The sequence below is a fragment of the Punica granatum genome, chromosome 4 (genome assembly GCF_007655135.1).
Source record: "Punica granatum isolate Tunisia-2019 chromosome 4, ASM765513v2, whole genome shotgun sequence".
NCBI classification, from domain to species: Eukaryota; Viridiplantae; Streptophyta; class Magnoliopsida; order Myrtales; family Lythraceae; genus Punica; species Punica granatum.
In genome coordinates, this window is record NC_045130.1 from 14793847 (window position 1) to 14815864 (window position 22018).

General features: G+C 39.7%; 3 protein-coding genes across 8 annotated transcripts; 1 reads left to right on the forward strand and 2 right to left on the reverse strand.

The window, feature by feature from the left end:
* Nucleotides 1-36: 36 nt before the first annotated feature.
* Nucleotides 37-4885, reverse strand: LOC116202594 (calcium-dependent protein kinase 26-like). Of its 4 annotated transcripts, none has more exons than XM_031534193.1 (8): nucleotides 3411-4212; nucleotides 2745-2888; nucleotides 2504-2656; nucleotides 2001-2116; nucleotides 1565-1732; nucleotides 974-1198; nucleotides 710-854; nucleotides 37-298 (listed from the first exon to the last, which is right to left on the reverse strand). In XM_031534193.1, the coding sequence occupies exons 1-7, from the start codon at nucleotides 4210-4212 to the stop codon at nucleotides 732-734; spliced, it is 1731 nt and encodes a 576-aa protein (XP_031390053.1). In that variant the 3' UTR covers nucleotides 37-298; nucleotides 710-731. The 4 variants fall into 4 exon arrangements, with proteins under 4 accessions (XP_031390053.1, XP_031390054.1, XP_031390055.1 ...); XM_031534194.1 differs by having other exon boundaries at nucleotides 37-301; XM_031534195.1 differs by lacking the exon at nucleotides 37-298 and adding an exon at nucleotides 4556-4885 and having other exon boundaries at nucleotides 715-854; nucleotides 3411-4281.
* Nucleotides 4886-7363: 2478 nt separating this feature from the next.
* LOC116203598 (mitochondrial phosphate carrier protein 1, mitochondrial) lies at nucleotides 7364-11239 on the reverse strand. Of its 2 annotated transcripts, none has more exons than XM_031535398.1 (6): nucleotides 10825-11239; nucleotides 9115-9464; nucleotides 8990-9033; nucleotides 8289-8503; nucleotides 8057-8181; nucleotides 7364-7784 (listed from the first exon to the last, which is right to left on the reverse strand). In XM_031535398.1, the coding sequence occupies exons 1-6, from the start codon at nucleotides 10960-10962 to the stop codon at nucleotides 7730-7732; spliced, it is 927 nt and encodes a 308-aa protein (XP_031391258.1). In that variant the 5' UTR covers nucleotides 10963-11239; the 3' UTR covers nucleotides 7364-7729. The 2 variants fall into 2 exon arrangements, with proteins under 2 accessions (XP_031391258.1, XP_031391259.1); XM_031535399.1 differs by lacking the exon at nucleotides 10825-11239 and adding an exon at nucleotides 9594-9693.
* Nucleotides 11240-16665: 5426 nt separating this feature from the next.
* Nucleotides 16666-20932, forward strand: LOC116203597 (monosaccharide-sensing protein 2-like). 2 transcript variants are annotated; one of them, XM_031535396.1, is made up of 7 exons: nucleotides 16666-16807; nucleotides 17026-17147; nucleotides 17357-17923; nucleotides 18441-18992; nucleotides 19136-19536; nucleotides 19675-19862; nucleotides 20205-20932. In XM_031535396.1, the coding sequence occupies exons 2-7, from the start codon at nucleotides 17069-17071 to the stop codon at nucleotides 20647-20649; spliced, it is 2232 nt and encodes a 743-aa protein (XP_031391256.1). In that variant the 5' UTR covers nucleotides 16666-16807; nucleotides 17026-17068; the 3' UTR covers nucleotides 20650-20932. The 2 variants fall into 2 exon arrangements, with proteins under 2 accessions (XP_031391256.1, XP_031391257.1); XM_031535397.1 differs by lacking the exon at nucleotides 16666-16807 and having other exon boundaries at nucleotides 16918-17147.
* The last annotated feature ends 1086 nt before the right edge of the window (nucleotides 20933-22018 follow it).

Consider the following 22018-nt stretch of genomic DNA (forward strand, 5'->3'; position numbering starts at 1 on the left):
AAGCGATGATTTCCATTTCCTTGCAAAACTCAAATCTCAAACAACTGGTTCAGGAGAATAAGACAAATGATGTGTTTATATTCCAAGCATCAGAGATGGAAGACAAACAAAGCATCACTAAAAGTGATGGAAACAAATCGCAAAGGTGATATCTAGACATAAAAGTACATCATCATGTTCTAATGGTACAACATAGGCAAAAGAATAACTGAGCTGCTCGAAAGCTCGAGAAGCCTTCACACATCGTTAAACCTTCTACTTCATCGGGGGATTCCTCTGTTTGGTCCAGCTGTACAACCTGCTGCATTGTTCATTGGTAAGTAAAAAGATTCCAAAGTTGTGAAGATAAATGGAGCCGCTCAAAGAAGGAAACGTTCAGCTGTGTATTGATTCATATCATGTTAGAAATTCAACTTCCAGCAAAAATCTACCAGTTTACTTACAATTTCGGAACAAGTAACGACTTATAAAGTCAAAGTACAATACGCCACATTAACTCGCTTACCAATTACCATAATGAAACCATGTCCAGACAAGTTTCCAAAACAAACAAGAAACTTAGCAACACGAGTATGATAAGTTACATGATCACAAATCCTAAGAATCTTATCTCCTGACTAAAATTTTCCCTTTAAGAGAAAGCAGATAAAGTGTAACGCGTAAAAGCTGAACCTAATTAGATAGACAGAAAGAAAGATAGGTATCTTACAATCTTTTTACAAATTTGGAAGCTACAGAGCACCAGGAGCATCCCTCATGCTGATGTTGAGACTGTTCCTCATGGTCCGTCTCCCGACACCCATGTTCCCCTTTGTCATCATTGCTACAAATTCACCATAATCAATTCTTCCATCCTATAAACATGACACAGTCAACAAACGATTAGTACCACTTCAAGGACTTCTCATAGGTCAAAACAAGCAAAGTATATAAGGGCCAAGAAAGATCTTAAAGTGTTTCTGGCTGGACTTGCATTGTCCTGGTCAACTTCTTTGATTATGTCTTCAAGGAAAACATCAGTCATGTTGTGTTCCGCACAAGCTTGTTGAAGCTCATCAACCGTGATATAACCACTTCCATCCTTGTCAAAGTAGCGAAATGCCGCCACAAGATGTTCCTCTCGCTCGAGCTTATTTAGGTGTATGGTCGCGGCAATAAATTCCCCATAGTCTATGGTCCCACTGTTGTCCACATCAGCCTGGGAAGGGATGAAATTCGAAAGTATGTCATGTGACTAAATTCTATCTATTAGTGCACAAGATATACAAATATAAGAGAGCTATTTGACAGCCTATATTAACCGAGATTGGTGCATAGCTCAGAATTTTGGATGAAGCCCTTTAGAGTAAATAACTCAGAGATATTCATTCAGATACATTCACCATGGTCAAGTCTCAACTAGCATGAAACTGGCTAAACATGTACTTGATAGGTGTTTAAGTCAGTAAGATTGAAATGCGATGATAGCGTTGCAGAAGGCCGTCCATGATAGAGCTTAACCAGACAAGAGAGATAGAGACAAAGAAGAGTCTGAACAGGATGCAGCTTTCTTAAAAGCACTTACCGCATCCATGAGATCACGAATCTCCGTGTCTTTCATTGTGGAGCCATATCTTCGAAGACCAGCTTTTAGCTCATCAAAAGTTATCGCGCCACTGTTATCAGTATCCATTGCCTTGAACATCTCTCTTAGACCAGCAATCTCCTCCTCAGAGAGGCTCTCAGCTATAACCTGGATATAGAAAATTATGACCATAAGCAATTATTATACTGTGAAATCACTGGCACCAGCTGTTACTGAGAAGGAATCTGCTATTACTCAGATTGGATAAATTTCCAATTCAGGAAGTAAAGACGGGTTTCAAACAGAAAAGTTTTAACGCAAAGAAGCACCAAGTTCACAGACTCAACAGGTTGAAACAAGAACACAACAAATAACAATTTACTTCTTTAGTTGTCCAACTGATTATTCATCAACTTCCAGTAAATCAGGTACGTACCCTTAGAGCCATTTTCTTCAACTTATTCATAGCAGAGAACTGTTTGAGCCGTGACATCACTGCTGCATCTAGTGCTCTGTCAGGTGCGACTCCATTCTCACAAATCCATGGATGACCTAATGAAAATACAGTCACAAAGTTCCGTCACAAATAAAGCTACTGTAAACTCTAGACTGAATGCAAAGGATTCCTCGAAAAATGTTTTGCAACTTCCTAATTAGGGGAGATAAGAGGAAAAAATAAAGAGTGTGTACATTCCAAGTCACAAATGAATGCAGAGTATTTGGAAATTTTACAAAGATGAACCATTTAAGTTTACACATGAGATGTTTAGCTAGTCGATTCTAACTGGTCCTTTTGTAACTGACTATACCAGAAAGAATGTAACTACAAAAACATGTGCTGTTAATATCTGCTTCCTCATCCCTATAACATTTATTCCACCCAAGATAGGCAAATGTTGACCAATATAAGCTTTCCATTACTAGAGAAAATAAACATACATAATACTTGATGGGCAGTCAAGCGATCTGAAGGACAAGAGCAAAGCATCTTCCTAATAAGGTCTTTCGCACTCTCTGATATAACAGGCCACGGATCTGATTCAAAGTCAATATGCCCCTTCAACACTGCATCAAAAATTCCCTGCTGCGTCTCTGCAATCCAAACACATCAAAAGTTCAGTAAGTTTCACCTAACATTGGAAGCATTTCCCCAATTAATTCATAGACTCTACACAAGTACCTGCCCAGAATGGTGGAACACCACTCAGCAATATATACAATATGACTCCTGCAGTCCAAACATCTGCTTCTGGTCCATACTGCTTCTTAAGCACCTCAGGAGCCACATAGTATGGGCTCCCAACTACATCTGTGAAAATCTGGCCTGCAACCAGAAAAGGATTAAGAGTCAATGCGAATAGATGGTGACATGTATTTCTGCATTTTGAACACTTACAGTAGGGGTAAAATAGAAAATCAAGGCTTCCTTTCAAAAGCCACCCCTCCAAAGGTGTGATATAAGTTTCTAAAAACTACAGCACATGCCAAGTGATGTAAAAAAAATTAAAGCTGTAACATATATAAGTCAACTTAAGATATGGAAGCATGCCGATGTTTGTATATTAGCTTTATAAATTAAATACAAGAAGCATAAATGCTGCTAGTCATTAGTCCCAGTTTCGCCGACAAAAAAAGTAGAACATGCAGCATAATACAAAGAAATGCGCACATACTTTTTTCTTGAAAACTGAATGAAGTTAATACAACCCATCGAGTAAACAGAGAAAAAGCATTGTCTAAACTTCAATCAACACACTTTACTTCTGCATTAATGACATGTAATAACATCTGAACACAGTACTAAAGAAATGATACCATGCAAAGAAGCAGGAGTGGGGTTTCTTACCCGGTTTGAAGAAGACAGACAGCCCAAAATCGATGGCTTTAAGAGAGAAATCATCATCCCTGTTGACCAGCAAAAAGTTCTCGGGCTTTAAATCTCTATGCATAACTCCAAGAGAATGACAAGCTTCAACAACCCCGACAATAATCTTAGTCAACTCTGCAGCCTTTCTCTCACTATAGTGCCCCCTATGAATAATCCTGTCGAACAACTCCCCGCCCGAGCAAAGTTCCATCACGATATGAACATACAAAGAATCCTCGTAAGCACCTTTAATAGTGACGATATTCTTATGACCTGCCAAGTGGTGCATTATCTGAATCTCCCTCCGAACATCCTCCACGTCCTCCTTCGATATCAGCTTCCTCTTTGAGATCGACTTGCAAGCATAATCAATCCCTGTGGCAATCTCTGTGCAGAGATAAGTTGTTCCAAACTGACCTTGCCCCAATTTACGGCCCAAGAGGTAAAGGTCCCGAATGTTAGGGGTCTTGTGGCCTAAAACATAGTACGATTGGTTATCGATGCCCCTCCTCATGATGCTGTCCTTCTTATTACTCGAAACTGGCAAACTGTTGTTATTACTGTTACTGTTATTGTTGGTGGTGGCGGTGCTTTCCTTTTTCAGGTTTTCTTTGGCGAATTCCTGGGCAATGAGGTTCTGGGAGTTCAAGGTAGTCGGAGAGTAATCGGAAATGGAGCGGTCAGAGGGAGTGTTCCGCTTCGAGTTGGCCGAAGGTTCTTGGGGCTGATTGGAGCCCTGGTAGTTCTTCTCTTTGAATGTCCCCCGGCATGTGTTGCCCATAAAGGCAATGACCAATGACCCCTCAGAGCTTTTTCCTCATCCAATAACAACGTTCTTCAACTACGCACACTAATACAAAGAATTTGCAAGATACCCAGATCAGAGAAGAACCCTCAAAGTTCAACCATTCAAACCAAGCCCGACATCAGATCAGAAAATGCAAACACGAAACAGAGCTGGAGGAGGGAACAGAAGGGATGCAACTCTTAACACGAGCAGTCTTACTCTGCCCCAATCAAATCTTGAAAGAAAGATGGAACAAACTCAGCAATGAAACAAAAGCTCAAGGGTGAATATTCATTAAACAAATCTGCAGATAAGAGGGGAGAGAGAGATCCAATACCTGGAGTGAATTCTTGGAGCTGACCAAAAGGGTTGAAAGATTCGGAGATCAAAGCTTCAGCGGGAGAAAGATACAGAGGGGGAAATTGACGAAAGGGGGAAGAAGAAGAAGAAGATAGTGCTTCTTAACGGGAGGGGGGCTTTAGTTCCAAGATTTCTTTATCAAGAAACGATTTTTTTATGTATAAAAAGAAAGAATTGCGGAAATATTATATATGTCGGAGGAGAAGGAATCAGTTAAAAAAAAAAAAAAAAAACATCGTCTGTTCGGTGCTGCCGAGAAACATCCGACGACAGTGCTGACCAGCTCACTCACTCCTTCCCTTCCCTTCCCTTCCCTCCCGCAATCAATCAATCAAGCGGCCCGCAAAGATTCTCCTCCTCTGATCAAAACCCTTCATTATTATTTTTTTCTTTTTTCCTTTTTTTTTTTTGGTCCTCCAAAGTTTGTTGCTTTTGGTTGAGAGTGGGGAAGAAAGAAAGCTGGTGGAGCCTTCCCGTGATAATATCCGCATTATTGTTTGGACTGTTGAATCAGATAGTCGGGATCGATAATCATGACTATTCGATCTCGACTATTGGACAATGTGAAATGAAATCTCCACTTGTACGTATAAGTCGGCATTCATGGACAGCCCCGACTCAATTCCGACTAGTTTCGAGCGAGACCACCAGTCCAAAGTAGCGTTATCGCCGTACCTTTAATTCGTGTTCACAGTGTGCAAACTCGATTCCTGAATGTTAACTTGAATAGTAATTTATTGATTTATTTGAAAATGAACCATGAAAGTTTTACACTTTTTATGACATCATGTAATTTGACTAAATATTTAATGAATTTTATGCATTCACTATGAATGATTAATAACCAATCGAAATTTATAAAAGTGAAAATATGTGGATCACTGTGAATCCAATTTACCGCATACATGCATTCTAATCGAATATTACACAGTGAATTGTATAAGTAAAACTCACTGGATATTTGCTAATGCAATTTCAGCTTTAATGTCTATTTCTTTTTTTTTCTTTTTAAGATGTAATAAAAAATGGAAAGGAAGATTCAACAGAGAAAACTGTTTTTTCTCCCTTTGACTTTGAGTTGGGATATGGCGACAGGAGGAGGACGAGGAGAGCGTCTACAGGCCGCCAGACACGTGTCCGTCTGTAATTGGTGGATGTGGCACGCGGTCACAGAGATGCGAGTGGGTCCAAAATTTGTCCAACTAATTCCGCACGGAAGCACATTGTCTAGCAAACACTAATTATAAATAATGACTACGTATCTGATCGGATGTATATAGATTTCATTTTCGACAGAGATGTAATGCAGTAATATATGCTAATATTATCTCAATCTCGAGGGCTTCCTCTGATGATAAGAAGGAGCGCAGGCATCCACTCAATCCTAAATTTAAATTCTCTTGAAGTCATTTGCTACGACTTAACACTTTGTTTACTTAAACCTGTGTGTCACAGAGGTGCATGGGACTCGGGAATTAGTCGACGAAGCCTGAATATCTCCGATCATAAAAAAAAAAAAGCTCATATTATCTCCAGATCTTATTACGTACGACGGGGAGGCCTTAGTTGAGTACCCATTTTATCTCAACCGATTGATAAATAAAAATTTGACTTAATATGATTATAACACGTTGTAGTTCATTAAAAACATTAAATAGATATTATGAAAGAAATTATAATTATTAACCAATTTAGTTGAAATAACCTTCTTTATGAAGGCAACTCCAAAATAAATTTGATAAAAAAAATTAATGCAAATAATATGCAACTAATTCTCTTAAAATAAGAAGGGTGGTGGACAAATAAAGAAGGGAAAAAGTTGAAAACATTGAAAATTAACGGACATATTAACTAATAATTTTCTACACTAACCTACCATAATGCAGGTTGATCGACTAGTTTATTTACGAACAAAAGGCTTCCGGAATTAATTATGGCCAGTTGTCCTTTTATTTCCTTTTCTTTATTTACTTTTATTAGATCTAAAAACCTCCAACATAGGTTTCGTTTTCTCCCTCCTATAGATGGACCAGATTTCATTTCTTTTTCAGAATTAAATGAATGCAGGGGAAAGGAACAGAGTCTGTATGTGGCTGGCTGGTTGGTTTGAACAGTATGGCCCTGCTGCATTCTATTTCATGGACTGGTCCCCTAATGTGCCCCACCACGTTGCAAGATTTCTTCACTCCCAAGTACCATCAATTACATCTCACGATCCACGGGAAAAATCGAACTTATCCCGCTCAGCAGCCGCAGACTCGGAATGAAGCTAGCTCGCGACACGGCGATGCTCTGATTCTTATCACGAGTAAACTAGAAACTCGTTCGAGATTTATGCAGTGTAGAGTGTCTACTTCAGAGCAGAGGGTAGAAGAAATGGTCAATTTTGAAGACCAAAAGTAAGATATGTATATATATCACTTGAAAACGTTGCCAAGTTGACAACGTGGACTGTGAGATCTAATGGACGACGACCCTTTCAAATGAGCAAGTCTCACGTTCACACGAGTCTATTGGTGTCATCTACCTCTTTGACTCATTAAAAGAAGCAGTACACAATGAAATGAAAAGAAGCAACACAATGGACAAGGTTGTCTCTGGCAACTTGGGATGCTCTTCTGCCTAATTGAGCTGCCCAGATGAGTTTTATCACCGTTGTATCTATCTCAGGATGGATATGCAATAAGCAAAACAAAGCATGCGATTGACCATATAGCTGAATGGTAGCTGCTTTCAGTCATGGAACTGCATCAAGAAAAGGTTTACCCGATGAGATGCGGGTGGAGAATTTCCAAATTTGTAAACCTATTGCATCACACGGAAGTTTGTGCAGTCAATGTAATATTTACACGCACAGCTGGGAAATTATTTGTCCGTACGAAATACGGGTGGGAGCTCGTTAGAACGACGGTTTATGATGCAACTACTTGATTCTATTTCCTGAGAAGAATCCAACAACGAATTGTAGAATAAGTTGAAGCACCATCTAATTCTCCCGAAGCAACTTGAACCCGAAAACGGATTATTTGTATCGGCAGATCAGAAAGGGACGGGCACTGCACCTTGCTACTTTTTCTGCAGAGATCCATGTCTCTTCACGAGTTCCATTGATGGGCCATGATGGGTTCCCATTTTCCAAAGGATGAGGAGCTTACGTCGATAAGTTTGCTTCTTCCATGCGCCTGTTGAGCCCTCCACTGGAAGGCCTGAAACATGATTGGAAATGAGCATCATATATTGTAAGCTTTCTGTTACATTCAGGTGGGCAATTCCTGAAAAATTAGCAAATTTTGGAAGTGTAGAGGCTTCTTGGTCATCAGATCAAAGAAAAAACTTGAAGAAGTATGTTATAACCACAAAGTTGAATATGTTCAGCATTCGCATGCATGCTAAAGATGTACAAAAAAACCGTGTTTGTAGAATGCGACAAAGCACAAGAGAGAGAGGGGAAACTGTAAAATCACGAAGAAGCACTTACAGTCCACTTAGCAACTTAATGGTATCATAGAAGAACCACTGCAGAGTAACAACTGGTCCGACAATCGCAATGCGAACAGGAAGACTTCGCGTGAACAAATTGGCAAAACCGATGTTCTTCACTGCCTGAGGAGAAAGATTTGAAAAGTTAATTAAATAGAATGATCCCTCCATCAGCTATATATTCTGTTTCTTAGAAAAGGGGAAGATTGAGTAAGAAAAAAAAATATAACCTGAAGAACGTTTTCACTATTTCGGTTGTAAAGAGAGGCCACAACGTTGTCAGCTGGGTTAGAAATAACAGTGCCCACAGCACCAGCAGTGTAGCCTGCTAAACAAGAGACACCGAGCTGTTGAGCTCTTGAGCAATCTTCCCTTCTCTTCTGAAGAACTTGATTGTATATGAGATCCACTGAATGCTCAAATGTCGAGAACATCACCATTGAAACTGCCAAAATACAAAGCAGTAGCTTACTAAATATGTAAGCAAATATATATGTAATCTTATTATTATTATTACTTTTTTTTTCCTTAAGGACATCTGATATCTATAACAGTATGGTAAAGACGGTCATTAGCAGAATAGAATGACAGAACAACAGGGCACAGGGGACACCAACGTCATCATACAAACTGAAAAACCATTATAAATGATAGATTCAAAGCAAATGGTGTTAAATAATTATTTAACTTGAACTCCACAAGATTGGATCAGAAATCTATGCTGGTGGGAATATCAACCGGAATTTAATCAAGAATCTTCGGAGGAATGTGAATATAGTCCATGTGAAAATTAGCAAGCCAAGTGAAGCCAGAACCAGATGTAAGATCTCAGCAATTTCAGACATTTTCTGACGCATCAGTGACAGCTCATGCATCTATTGAAGAAGCGTCTAAGAAAGAGTCAACTGATACTGAAAGTTTGATAACTTACATGGAAGGTTACGGCCCCAGAGTGGGAGAATTCCTCTGTAAAAGCTGCAGAAAGTAAATTCACTGAGAGGCATTATTCTGCTAACAAATAAAAGAGGATTGAGGTTGGAGCATCTGATAAATTACCCAGTGAGGCCTTCAGTTCTATAAAGTATTGGGAATCCATCGACCAATCCCTTGGCAAAATTGGGCTGTGTTTGAACTCGAACCTTGACAGCTTCGAATGGACACAGAGCCACATCAGCAAATACCTGAGCAGAAGCACTGCTGAGAAAGTAAATGAAACTCCTATTGTAGTCTCCCAACACGTCAGAGTAGAGCTTCTTGAAGTATTCGTAGAGGCCAAATTTGCAGCCACCCTGAACTCCATATCCAAATAACTTGCCTGACCAACCTCTCCAGAGGGAAGAAGGGCCTTGTTCTTTCCACAGGGTGGTCAATCCTGATGCCATGCTGTTATACTTGATTGGATTTACCTGCAGAATATAAGAGTATCTGGTTGGTGATCTCATAAGAAGTTCAACATAAAGCATTAACCAGCAACTTAAACAAAATCACCATAAAAATAAGAGAAGCAGCCTGATGATATCAGAAGCACAAATTACAAGATGGAATGAGTAGGTAGGGCAACTTCCCAACAAGATAATGTAATAGACTGGAATGCAGCATGAAGCTACTAAGAATGACTTGAATTTGACAATTATTCAACTTGAGATTGAGACAGTATGACTCCTTTTCTTATCTAGAAAGAGATGTGCACATGCATTTCAAAGTCAGACATTTCTCTAAACACGTGATGAGCTGGTTGGACACGAAAGGACACGTCACCGTACCATAAATTGTTTGAACTACTGAATAAGAGAGAGACTAACATATGCAAGGGACAAATTACAATAGGAAGGAACAGAGAAAGGTGCAAGATGAAATAATCTTATGTGAAGGTAAATAAAGCATATAAACAGGAGAACTTAGGAGTCCTAACTTCTCCATAACCAGGACATAAAGACCTTTCCTTTTCTTTCTTTGAAGATTTCGATGCAGCAAAAAAGGCCAGAGTTAGAGAGAGGCAGCTAAGCTTATTAGAAAAGTAAGATATGAAATGCATTATCAGACAGTTCCATCCTTAATCTTTATCTTACCCTTTATCTGTCCCTATTCCATCAAATATTACTCAATTAGTTAGAAAAGCATATCGAATTTGACGAGGCAGACTAAACAAACTGGACAATGCAAGACCATATATTTTTACGAACTGCAGAATTGCTATAAATCCAACACCGTTTCCCTGTTGAAGCCCCCGACGATGGCTCAACTCTTCCAGCATTCTTTGTCTTGTGAGCTATTAACATACCTTTCCATTCTCTCCTCTCAGTTAATCCTCCACCAAAAGAGACCAAGGGGAGAAAGAACTACAATGCCATAGGCTTAAATCGGCTGAATCCTCTTCTCCTCGAGCCTAGGAAATCCCATCAAGAATCGGGCGCTCTATATCAAGAACACAGCTAAATAAACTCCAGTTCAGGTATAAGACCGCCCCAAGGACAAACAGAGGCTATCAATAGTCAAACCTAAGACCTCTTCTTGGACTAACATCGCATGATCCTCCATTCCTAGCACTACCATTTACGACCATTCCATGAGCTGTACTGAGTCAACAAACAGAAGCATGATCCTTTCAAACAATCAACCGACTACACAAAAGGAGCTAAAGCTAAGAACGGCGTTCACCAGTCGCCATTTCACGCAAGACCCACAAAGATCAAGAGTGATCCCGAAAGCGAAGAGACATGAAAAGGGGAAAGAAAAGAGAGCTGGGACAGGGAAGCCATGGCTGACCTGCATGTTCACTTTGAGGACATCGAGAGGGGTGACGGCCAAATGGGTGCTCCCAGCGCTGAGCATCCCGCCGACAGTACAAATCCCGTAATACCCAGGAGAGAACTCCTCGAGAACGCCCCCTTTCGTCCTCATCATCTTCTTGCCGCTCCTCCCTCTGCAACTCCTGCACTGCCAGGGAAAGATAGCTCCAGCGGCGGCACAACCGTCGTGCTGCGTGCGCAGAGATTGGAGAGAGAGAGAGAGAGAGAGAGAGAGAGAGAGAGAGAGAGAAGGGTTTTGAGGGGCGAGCTAGTCACGTAATGTCGTTGGGAGCTTTGAACAAAGCTGGATGCCATGGCTGACCCTTCTTCTTCTCCTGCTCTCAGTACGTCCACGTTTGTAGGAGCTTCAACGCAAAAGCAGAGCTGAGCTTGCCAATAACTCTTTCTTGACTATTTCCTTATTTTAATTTTTTTCTTATTTATTTATTTATTTAGGTTTATTAATTTAGGTTTAAGAATTAAAACCCCCACCATCCAATCCAAAACCCTAGTGACGCTCCCAAAAGCCCTTCCCATCCATAACTTGGCCCAATTGATGTTTGATTTCGTTTCCGTATGGAATTTCTATTCGAATTCGACTTTTCATCGGTACCGAGTTAAAGCTTCTTTTCTGGGACTTTAGGATGCCATGAAATACTTATCTCTAATTTCTCAGAATTTCTACGTAAAATCCAAGCAAATTATGTCATTATTTAAAATCATACGTGTTCCTGCAATTTGGTGCTTTTTGAATGAACCGAGTTGCGTTCTAGTTGATCGATTTCCACATTATTGTTGCGAAACCGTTGCGTAAAGTCGGCATTGATAAGGTTTACGACATTTTTAGGCTTTGTCGCCTTATTATCCCCCGGCCAAATGTAAAATTGAACATGTACATGGAGGCGGCTGAGAATTGGGGCGCCCTCGATGCTTCTCCATACCATTTTCCTAATGGGCTCGTCTTCGTTCATGGGCTTTTCCTTTTTGGAGAAACTGGGCCTGCAGTTTCCCAAACGGGGCCCACCATACTATATTTCCCGGGTTCAACTAGAAAATAATCTTCTCTCTCAATAAAATTGTATTTTACATTATAAAATCCATTCCATTTCTTTTCATTTTATTTTGAAGTACCAAACGGTGATCAAGAATACAATGAATTTGAGGTTATTTACTAGGGGCCCCGGGTGCCATCGAATATTTATTACTCATCTTTGAGTTTCTGAAGATAATGCAAGTAAGTTGTGGCATTCTTCAAATTCGGGCATATGCGCTTTCGACTTTTTAATTTGCAGTCATGGAAGGACCTTGAACAAAAAGGACATTTCTGTGATAATACAATCGCTCTCATGCAATGCAACTTTTTTCAAATGAACTCGCGTGTCAAGACGTGATTGATTTTCATATTGGTTATAGTGAATTCAATGACGGACCGGGAGGCCAGTCTTCCCCCTATAGTTTCGATGTTAGAAGGAAATTTACATATTATTGCTTAAATTTTTTGATGAAATTTCTTGTGTTCGTTCTCTAATTCGAGAAAACTACCATCTTATTTGCCCCCTTCAACAGTTCGCCCTCCTTAATTTCAAATCCTAAGTCTGTTCTGAGCAAATCCACCATATATTAATTGTTTGTCCTCCTTCTAAATGTCTACCCCTATCAATTAGTTTGGTTTACAACTATCTATAAAAGTGCGGGAGAATAGGAAAGATTTTCATACTCTCACAAATCTTATTAATTTTATGTTATTTTAATACTTCAATTTATTATATAATATATTTTATTTAATCTCTGCCGAATAAAAAGAAGAAAATAATTTCATATGTATACGTACTTTATTTTATTATCGATTTAAAATTAAAAAATAGGTTATTTGTATACCCAATCCTTTCATTACTCATTACAATTCAAAAAATGCAAAAAATCAATGAATACATTTTTTTTGGCATAGTGTGCTCATTTTTATTTTCTTGATTTTATATTTCGTAAGAAAATTTCATCGCATCATCGTCAATTCAATGAGATCATAGCATTGCTCTTTACGTGTATTAGATTTCGATTTTAAGTGAAACTTTCTTATGCTTTTAATATTAATTTTCATCATCTATTTGGTTATTACTAATTTAAAATAAATTCATGCTTTATTTTGTTAATTTTATTATTTCTCTGGCATATCCTACGGTGAAAACTAAGATGTCAGGACTAAAGTCACTAAATACATCGATTATTATAAATATAAAAGAGGAAATGGAACTAGGATGCGCCACACAATGCAAATTATGAAACCCCTTAAATAAATGTTCAATTGGCCTTTCAATTTCAATTTAATGGACTTACATAACATTTTCAGGTTTGTGATATATTCGGCGTACTCTGGTCTTTTGTCCTTAGAATTTGTATGTAATGTAATGCAATTTTGTTTTTGAAAAATTAATGTTTTTTCAATAACTGAAAAGAACTATTTGAAATATGTGACATGTTTCAAGTTTTATGAGTCGAATGTCCTATAAATACGTACAAGACATAGAAACTCATTTTTTCCATCATCTTTTCCCTCATTAGAGTTTTTGAGATAATCCTACACAATATCTCACTCAAATTTGGTAGTGTTTGTTGTATGTACTTGATCATATATATAGTTTTTACCTTTCCTTTCTATCTACATTCATTTGTATGCCATATTTGCTAATTATTTATTGTTAATCATATGAAAAATTGACAAAAGAAATTATTGTGCAATGCCTGAGTATCAACTAGCAAAAAATATTTTCTGAGGACTCTTGGATATTGCAATAATCAACTTCATTAATAAGAGCGTTAGGAACAAAAGGTTGACTCATCTGCACGAGCTGACTTGCTAGTATAACTACTATTATTTAAGCAAAACTTCATTTTGTAACAACCATATTTTTCTTTCTAAAATTAAATTTTATTATACACATATACATAGACTATCAATATTTTCTCCTATTTTCAAGAGAAGTTTTTTTTAAAAAAACCGACTACTCTATCACCTCAAAAATCTCCTATATTGTCCATTTTTTGGAAAATCAGCCAATTTTATGAGAGTTAGAAAATCGAAGTAATTTTTTAAAATAATAATTCTTGAAATTGCATAAAAACGTGAGAACAATCTTGCATGCGCCAGGGATGGAGGCAACTGAGATAGTCGTTACGCCTTTGCTTTTCCATGATGTTTTCCCGATGGGCTCATCTTCGATGATGGGTATTAAATTATGAGACAAAATTGGGCCTTCTATTTAATCTCTCCATAAAAAACGGCCCATCTATTTTACCAGCGATTTTTAGAACATAATTATCAGATGTTTTCGGCAAATCAACTAGACTATTAGGTGACTTACAACATCGTGCCACCAGGATGTGAGATTCTTTCTCCATCTGTTTTTTTTTTTTTAAATATATACGCGTATATGCATGTGTTTGCTGTCGAGATAACTTTAAATAGTCTACGCATCTCACGTGCCCATGTTAAGAATGTGGCTTACAGGGCCAACATGTGAAGATGGCAGTGTGTGACATCAATATTAACCAGTCGAAACGTGTTAGCACTAGAAATGACTTCGGTACGACAAAACCATTTTATAACCCGACATGAAGTGACGGGCATCTGATAAGTTGGGGCAAAACTTGTGGATTAATTGTTTCACACTGATTACGTACTACTGTTACGCATATAATAGAAGCAAGCATGCTTTTCCAACAAGCATGTATGTGTGTATGTACGTACGTATGTATATGACTTGGTTACACATGGACTGCACTTGAAATTAGTTTGTTCTATACTACCAACGACTTGGGGCATCTCTCTTGCCAACTTCAATTGTTTTGGCATATACATATATGTGTATGTATAATGTATTTATATATATAGGACTTGTTTACACATGGACTGCACTTGAAATTAGTTTATACTATACCATCAAGCTAATGGTGGGCCATCACATGATTATAAAACTTTAATTTAAATCTGATCCAGAATTATCTGTCTAAAAGGTGAAAGGACAGCAGAACAGGGAAATATATCATATTTACCAGGAAAAATGGATCAAGGAGAGGTGCATCATAGATATTTATGTTCGCAACTTAGTAATCAAAATTCTTGTTGGAATTATCGGTACTCATTTATGTTTATAAACTTATAAACCTCCCTTAAAATTTTAAAAACAAAATAAAAAGAATAATTAGGACAAATTATTGCATGGCAAGTTGGAGATTCCACCCCCATTTAATGGCGAAAGTGAATTAGAAGGAAACATTAAAAAATGTAGAATTTATTCACAAGGGAAATGATTACGCCCGATTGTTAAGGGGTTCATCGGCATTCATCATTAGGAATCATATAGAGAACATTAATTAATTAAAGGTCTTTCTTAAAGTTGTGTTTGATGAACAATTACGATGTTCTTCTTGTTATTCAACGTATAATAAGCAACGTCGTGCTATGATAAAGTTAACCTTTTAGATCTGGTCCATTAATTGGTTGCATGTTCTCGTCCATGCTATTCTCATCCATTATAAGCACGCATAAATACCTATACAGAGACATAAATTCATAATTATGTTACGGAGGAGGAGTAATGTATCCAATAGAAATCGAGTCGTAATGGCAAAACTGATTAAAACCAAAGATGTGACTTGACTTAAATCTCAAGATCCTTGTTACAAATTTAACACGTACATGTTCTTAATAACTTACGTCGTAGAGGGAAAAAAAAATTCATGCTCCGAAATTTTCCCAAAAATGGTATTTTTATTTTCTAAAGAACGAAAGAGAAAAATAATATGATGTAAAATTATGATACCGGGGGAAAGTATGACAGGGATGGATGGTTTTAACGACCGGCATCAAAATTAAAGCGGGAACATCGCAAGCTCCTCTTCTTCTTCTTCTTCTTCTTCTTCTTCTTCTTCTTCTTCTTCCTCTTCCTCGGTAGATCCGAAATGGAAGTCTTTTTGCTGAATTATAAATGCTTAATGGAAGTCAGCAATCTTGACTTGCCAACGCACTCTCGTCACCTCTTGATTAAGGTCTTTTTTCTTTCTTTTGTAATGGAGAAAAAAGAAAAAATAATAATTAAATGGAGCAAGTTCTGATTTTTCTTTTTTTGCTTGATTAATGGTTCCGTTAAACCCTTTTTTTTTCTCGTCGTTATGGTCATTAGAGCATTAATGGAGGAAGAAAATGTGCAGCCCACGGACACTTTTGGGATACAATTTGTTCCTCCAACATGGTGGATTGACTGACCCGTTAATGATTACCATGTGTTTCCACCCCAGCATTTGGATTTTATTAAGGGGGACGGCAAGAGCTTATTTATATAATTAACCAACCTGTTTTTTTTTTTTTTTTATGGGAGAAATTAAAGATTTCAGTGTACATTTTATTAGTAATGGTGTTTTTTGGACTGACCTCGACGGGAGGAATCATCTCTGCTTGGCTAGGCTCTCTGTCTGTGCTGTTCTCCATCACTGTGGTCATCGAGGAGGTACATTTTGCTTCGTCGGCTTCTCCACCTTACTGTTTGTCCTCACTGAGTGCGCAAAGTTGAACTTTTACTTCTGATCTTGCACGGGACTTTCACAAGCTGTGATTTTTCTGGTCTACAACGGGATAAAATGGAAAAAGATTTTGCGGGCTGGCTGACGTGAAGTGAAAGGGTGAAGAGGAAGGGGGAAGGGGAGCGGGGTGAGCGTGACGAGGGAGCTGACGTGCAGGGCAGAGAGTGAGGCAGAGGGGCAGGTGTCTCTGTCCAATGGACTTGTTTTCTTCTCCTCCTTGCTTTCTTTTTGTGTCCACGGAATAGCCTTCCAACCTTTGTCTGCTGATTGGTGATTGCCCGAGAGGCCCAAGCCTCTGGTGCCAGGTGACCCGAAATTTTGCATGAATCAATCAAGCGCTCCGTCTTCCTCCTCCTTCACCTCTTCTTTTTATCTCTTCCGAGGTAATGATCTGTAAAAGCATAACCCGCTGTTTTTGTTTTCTTGCGGGGTTTGGTCAATGTCGGGTCCATTTCCCTTGGTATAGTTTAGTTTCTACAAGGGTCTGTTTTACTGGTCTTTAAATACTACTGGAACTCTCCACGGGGTGGATCTGTTGCTGAACTGTCGAACTGGGTCGGAGGTTTCATCTCTGAACTCTTTGGATTTGTTGGTCTCTCAGGAGAGCTGCTGATCCCTCCTGAATCATTGAAAAGGGCGGAAGGATGAGGGGGGCTGTTCTTGCTGCTATTGCTGCTGCTGTTGGTAATCTACTCCAAGGATGGGATAACGCTACCATTGCTGGTAATTGACTTTCTTCTTCCTTGTTCTGAGCAAGAACATATTGAGAACTGTTTCTTCTAGATTGATTTCTTAAAGAATCCTAAAGCCTTAAATCTTGATACGATTCCCATGAAAACGTTTAGTTACAATAAGTGTAGTCTCTTCACTTTGATTCTTGATCTGCTGAGACCAGTTGTCTTACTTTTAGGACTCGTGTATTTTTGCAACAGGGGCCGTCCTGTATATAAAGAGGGAATTCAACTTAGAGACCCAACCAGCGGCAGAAGGCCTGATCGTGGCGATGTCCCTAATAGGGGCCACCCTAGTCACCACCTGCTCTGGGGCCATGTCTGACTGGTGTGGCCGCCGTCCGATGCTAGTAATCTCCTCTGCATTCTATTTCCTCGGCAGCCTTGTCATGCTGTGGTCCCCGAATGTATATGTCCTCCTCCTCGCGAGGTTTCTTGATGGGCTTGGGGTGGGTCTCGCACTCACCCTCGTCCCCCTCTACATTTCTGAAACCGCACCTCCTGAGATAAGGGGGACGCTGAGCACTTTACCTCAGTTCATGGGTTCAGGTGGGATGTTTTTATCTTATTGTATGGTATTTGGGATGTCTTTATTGGAGTCACCGAGTTGGAGGCTCATGCTTGGAGTTCTCTCTGTCCCGTCGCTTGTATACTTCCTCTTGATGGTTTTTTACTTGCCGGAGTCACCAAGGTGGCTCGTGAGTAAAGGGAAGATGGCCGAAGCAAGGAAGGTCCTGCAGATGCTGTGCGGGAGAGAAGATGTTTCTGGTTAGTTTTATTATATTCACAGACTAGACTGCTAATATATAATTGTGCAAAGTAGTTTTGTTTTCTGGATATGAGCTCATTCTGCTTTTTACTTGTCTGTTTGTTGGGCACCTGTTGTCTAGAATGTTTTCCGATGATTATAGGATCTAGTACATCTATTTGATGTGACCATCGATGATGGAAATTCTATGTTTGCCCGTTAATTTTATTTGCTTTGAAGCCATTCCTATTTTTGGTAGCTGGATATCTACGTATTGCTGGCCTTCTTTGTTCGAGGCATTAATTGTAAGAATTATATGCTAAAGGATGATGTGAAGATTAGAATATCATCAATGACAATCCTTTTCCTGTCTTAGAAGCACACTACCAGTGCAATTCGGTTTCTGTCTCTTCTACATGGCCTACTATAAGTTTTAGGAGTAGTTCCCGTCACAGCTTTGCTCACATATTCTTTATTCCTTCATGTCCATAGAAAACTCGGTCACCTGCATCGAGCTCATGATCTTTAAATAAACAGGTGAGATGGCTTTGCTGGTGGAGGGACTTGGAGTGGGGGGTGAGACATCCTTGGAGGAATATATAATTGGCCCTGCCAAGGAACAGATGGACGAGCAAGATCTAGCCTATGAGAAAGATCAAATCAAGCTATATGGAGCTCAGGAGGGTCTTTCTTGGGTCGCAAGGCCCATCAAAGAGGAGAACAATCTCGGATTTGTGTCTCGTCATGGGAGCATAGCAAGCCAATCTAGGTCTTTCGTGGACCCACTCGTGACTCTCTTTGGGAGTGTACATGAAAAGCAACCCGAGATGGGGAGCATGCAGGGCACACTTTTCCCACACTTTGGGAGCATGTTTAGCATGGGAGGAGGGCATCAACAGACAAGGAATGAGCAGTGGGATGAGGAGAGTGTTGCCAGGGATGGCGAAGAGTATCAGTCCGATGCTAATGCTGGTGGTGGTGATGAGTCCGATGATAATTTGCATAGCCCATTGATCTCACGTCAGACTACGAGTGTCGAGAAGGACATGACCCCACATGCTCATGGAAGCACATTCAGCATGAGACAAGGTAGCAATGCAGGACATGATGAATTTTGAAATTTGTGTGCTCTGTATTAGGCTATATCATAGTGATGCGATATCATCTCATATCATGTTTTTAAGTGGTACCATGATTGTCTTCCTCTTCAACTCATCCCCATTCTGTATCAGGCAGTCTTGTGCAGGGCACTGGTGAAACGGTTGGGAGCACTGGGATTGGTGGGGGATGGCAGCTTGCATGGCAATGGGCGGAGAAAGAGGGCCCTGATGGGAAGAAGGAAGGAGGGTTTAAGAGGATCTACCTGCACCAAGAGGGTGCCACAGGATCTATTCGGGGTTCCTTGGCTTCTCTTCCAGGTGGTGGTGGAGAGGAAGGAGAGTTCATTCAGGCCGCTGCTTTGGTGAGCCAGCCGGCTCTTTTTTCCAAGGAGCTTATGAAGCAGCACCCTGTGGGTCCTGCTATGGTCCATCCAGCGGAAACTGCTGTCAAAGGGCCGAGTTGGAGAGATCTGTTCGAGCCTGGAGTCAAGCGTGCTTTAATTGTCGGGATCGGAATTCAAATGCTTCAGCAGGTAATCGGTGGATCCTTATGTTGAAAGGAGGGGAAAAAAAGCTAATATATGAGTTAGAGATAGGTTCTCACTATATAATCTTAATTCTCTGCATTTTTTACTGATTCAATGATGATTCTCGATCCTGTTGCTGTTCAGTTCTCCGGCATAAATGGGGTCCTCTACTACACCCCCCAAATTCTTGAGCAGGCAGGTGTTGCAGTTCTTCTCTCGAGCATGGGCTTCAGTTCGACTTCTGCTTCCCTACTTATCAGTACCATCACGACCTTGTTGATGCTTCCTTCTATAGTTGTTGCCATGAGGCTCATGGACACCTCGGGTAGAAGGTAATTTGTTCGTCCCCACATCTAACTAATGTAATGGTCCAAGGTGCTAGCCTATGTAATAAATCTTTCGAGTTTGTGTGCTTATCATTCTTTCTGTTTCCAAATGCCCATCGGACCACATGACTGGTCCCTGGTGAGTTGGTTGAACCTACTGGTCTGATCTGGTTCTGATGACTAGAACATCTCCATGACAACATAACTTCCTTGGGTTTATTTGTAAAAAGCAAAGTCTATATGAAGTACATCAAAACTGCACATATTAACTTGTGTTCTTGGCATTGGTTGCATCCATCTGTTATAGTGATTTTCATGATAACTTCTGTTTTATTCTCTTTTTCCCAGGACGTTGCTTCTACACACTATCCCAGTCCTCGTGATCTCTCTTGTTGTCCTAGTCCTTGGAAGCATCATTCATATGGGCACTGTCCTCAATGCAGTGATATCCACCGTCGGTGTCGTGTTCTATTTCTGCTTCTTCGTGATGGGATATGGGCCCATCCCCGGCATCCTCTGTTCAGAAATCTTCCCCACGCGTACCCGTGGCCTCTGCATCGCCATATGCGCCCTCGCCTTCTGGGTCGGAAACATTATCGTCACCTATACCCTTCCTGTGATGCTCAAGTCAGTCGGGCTTGCAGGCGTCTTTAGTATGTATGCCGTTGTCTGTGTGGTATCATGGGTGTTCGTGTTCCTTAAGGTCCCTGAAACCAAGGGCATGCCCCTGGAAGTTATTACAGATTTCTTCTCTCTCGGCGCGAAACAGGCTGCAGCCTCTAAGAGCAAGTGACTTGGAGGCAGACACAGATAGAAGCTCCCTTTTTCCCAGATTTGGCTGAGTTTCTCTTCGTTCTCTTTGCTATTGTTCTTTCGATGGTTGGGAAATAGGAGCGTGATTATTTGGTCATAATATGCGAGTCCTCTCTCTTCGGTGGAGAGCGGTTCATGTATTCCGGTTGTGCCAGAATTTCTTTTTTCAACCTTATTGCCACCATTGTTTCTTCCGAGCTTCCGAGTGTGCTCGTTTACTTCTTTATGTACGAAAATATATCAAATTCATCAGTTGTCCGAGACACCTTGCTTATCTGTTCTCCTGCTGCATTCCCGAACTGCAACAATTGAACATGTAACCGCAGAACGTTTGGATTCTGCAGATAGTTAAATATGCACTTGCATCTTTCGATGCATATCCCGTTGAGCGGCAATCTCCAAGCACGACTCAGACTCTATCTGGAGTCATATATAGATAAAACAACAAGGATGAAGGTGGCTCCTTCATCTGGATCCCTGATGCTGTCTCATTTCCGTTGAATGGCGAAATCCTCAACTCATAATTGATTGACTTATCATTCGCGCAATGAAGATAATTTGGCTCATAGGAAAAGAAAAATTATTCGTCTCTCTATCATTCTCATTCGGTTAAGACAATTTTTTCTTGAGAAGTGACACAATCTTTAATTCATCTCTCTGCATCTCATCTGCATGGATCAACACGAAATGATCAATATTGTATTTCATGATTCCGAAATGGAGAAAAAGGAGATGGATTGCCGCAGCCTCAAGTTCAAGAAAGCCCCTCCAGATTCCATTCCCCTCTGATTTTCTCCACTTCTCTGTTACTGTTCCAACTTCACTTCTCGCCGACCTTTTCCTTTCACCTCCTGCACTCGTCGACTCATCTCCACTTATTTTCAATTCAACAATACAATTATTACTTATTTTTTTTAAAAAAAAATTTAATCATTCAATTTAATTTTTAATATTAAATTCTCTCAATTATTTATTATTTTTTCACAATTCAACAACACAATCATTACTTTCTCTCAACTATTCATTACTTTTTCACACTTTTTCTTATAATTCAACAATACGATCATTACAAACTAATTAAAATCAAAACTCAATTCAACTAAACTCTAAATCCAAACACACTCTTAATGATCTACTCACCCTCTCCTAATTCCTTTTCAGTTCTTTCCAGCACGAGCACATTTCCGAACAAAGAAAATCAATCATTATCGAGGAATTGATGATGGAGTTGAATGGGATATTATGGGAGTATGTAAGAAATTCCTTCCAAGTTATGTTGAGGAAAGTGAGAAGGTGCAGAGAATACATTGTATTGTAAGAATTCCATTAGAAACATTGCTCGTGTGCAT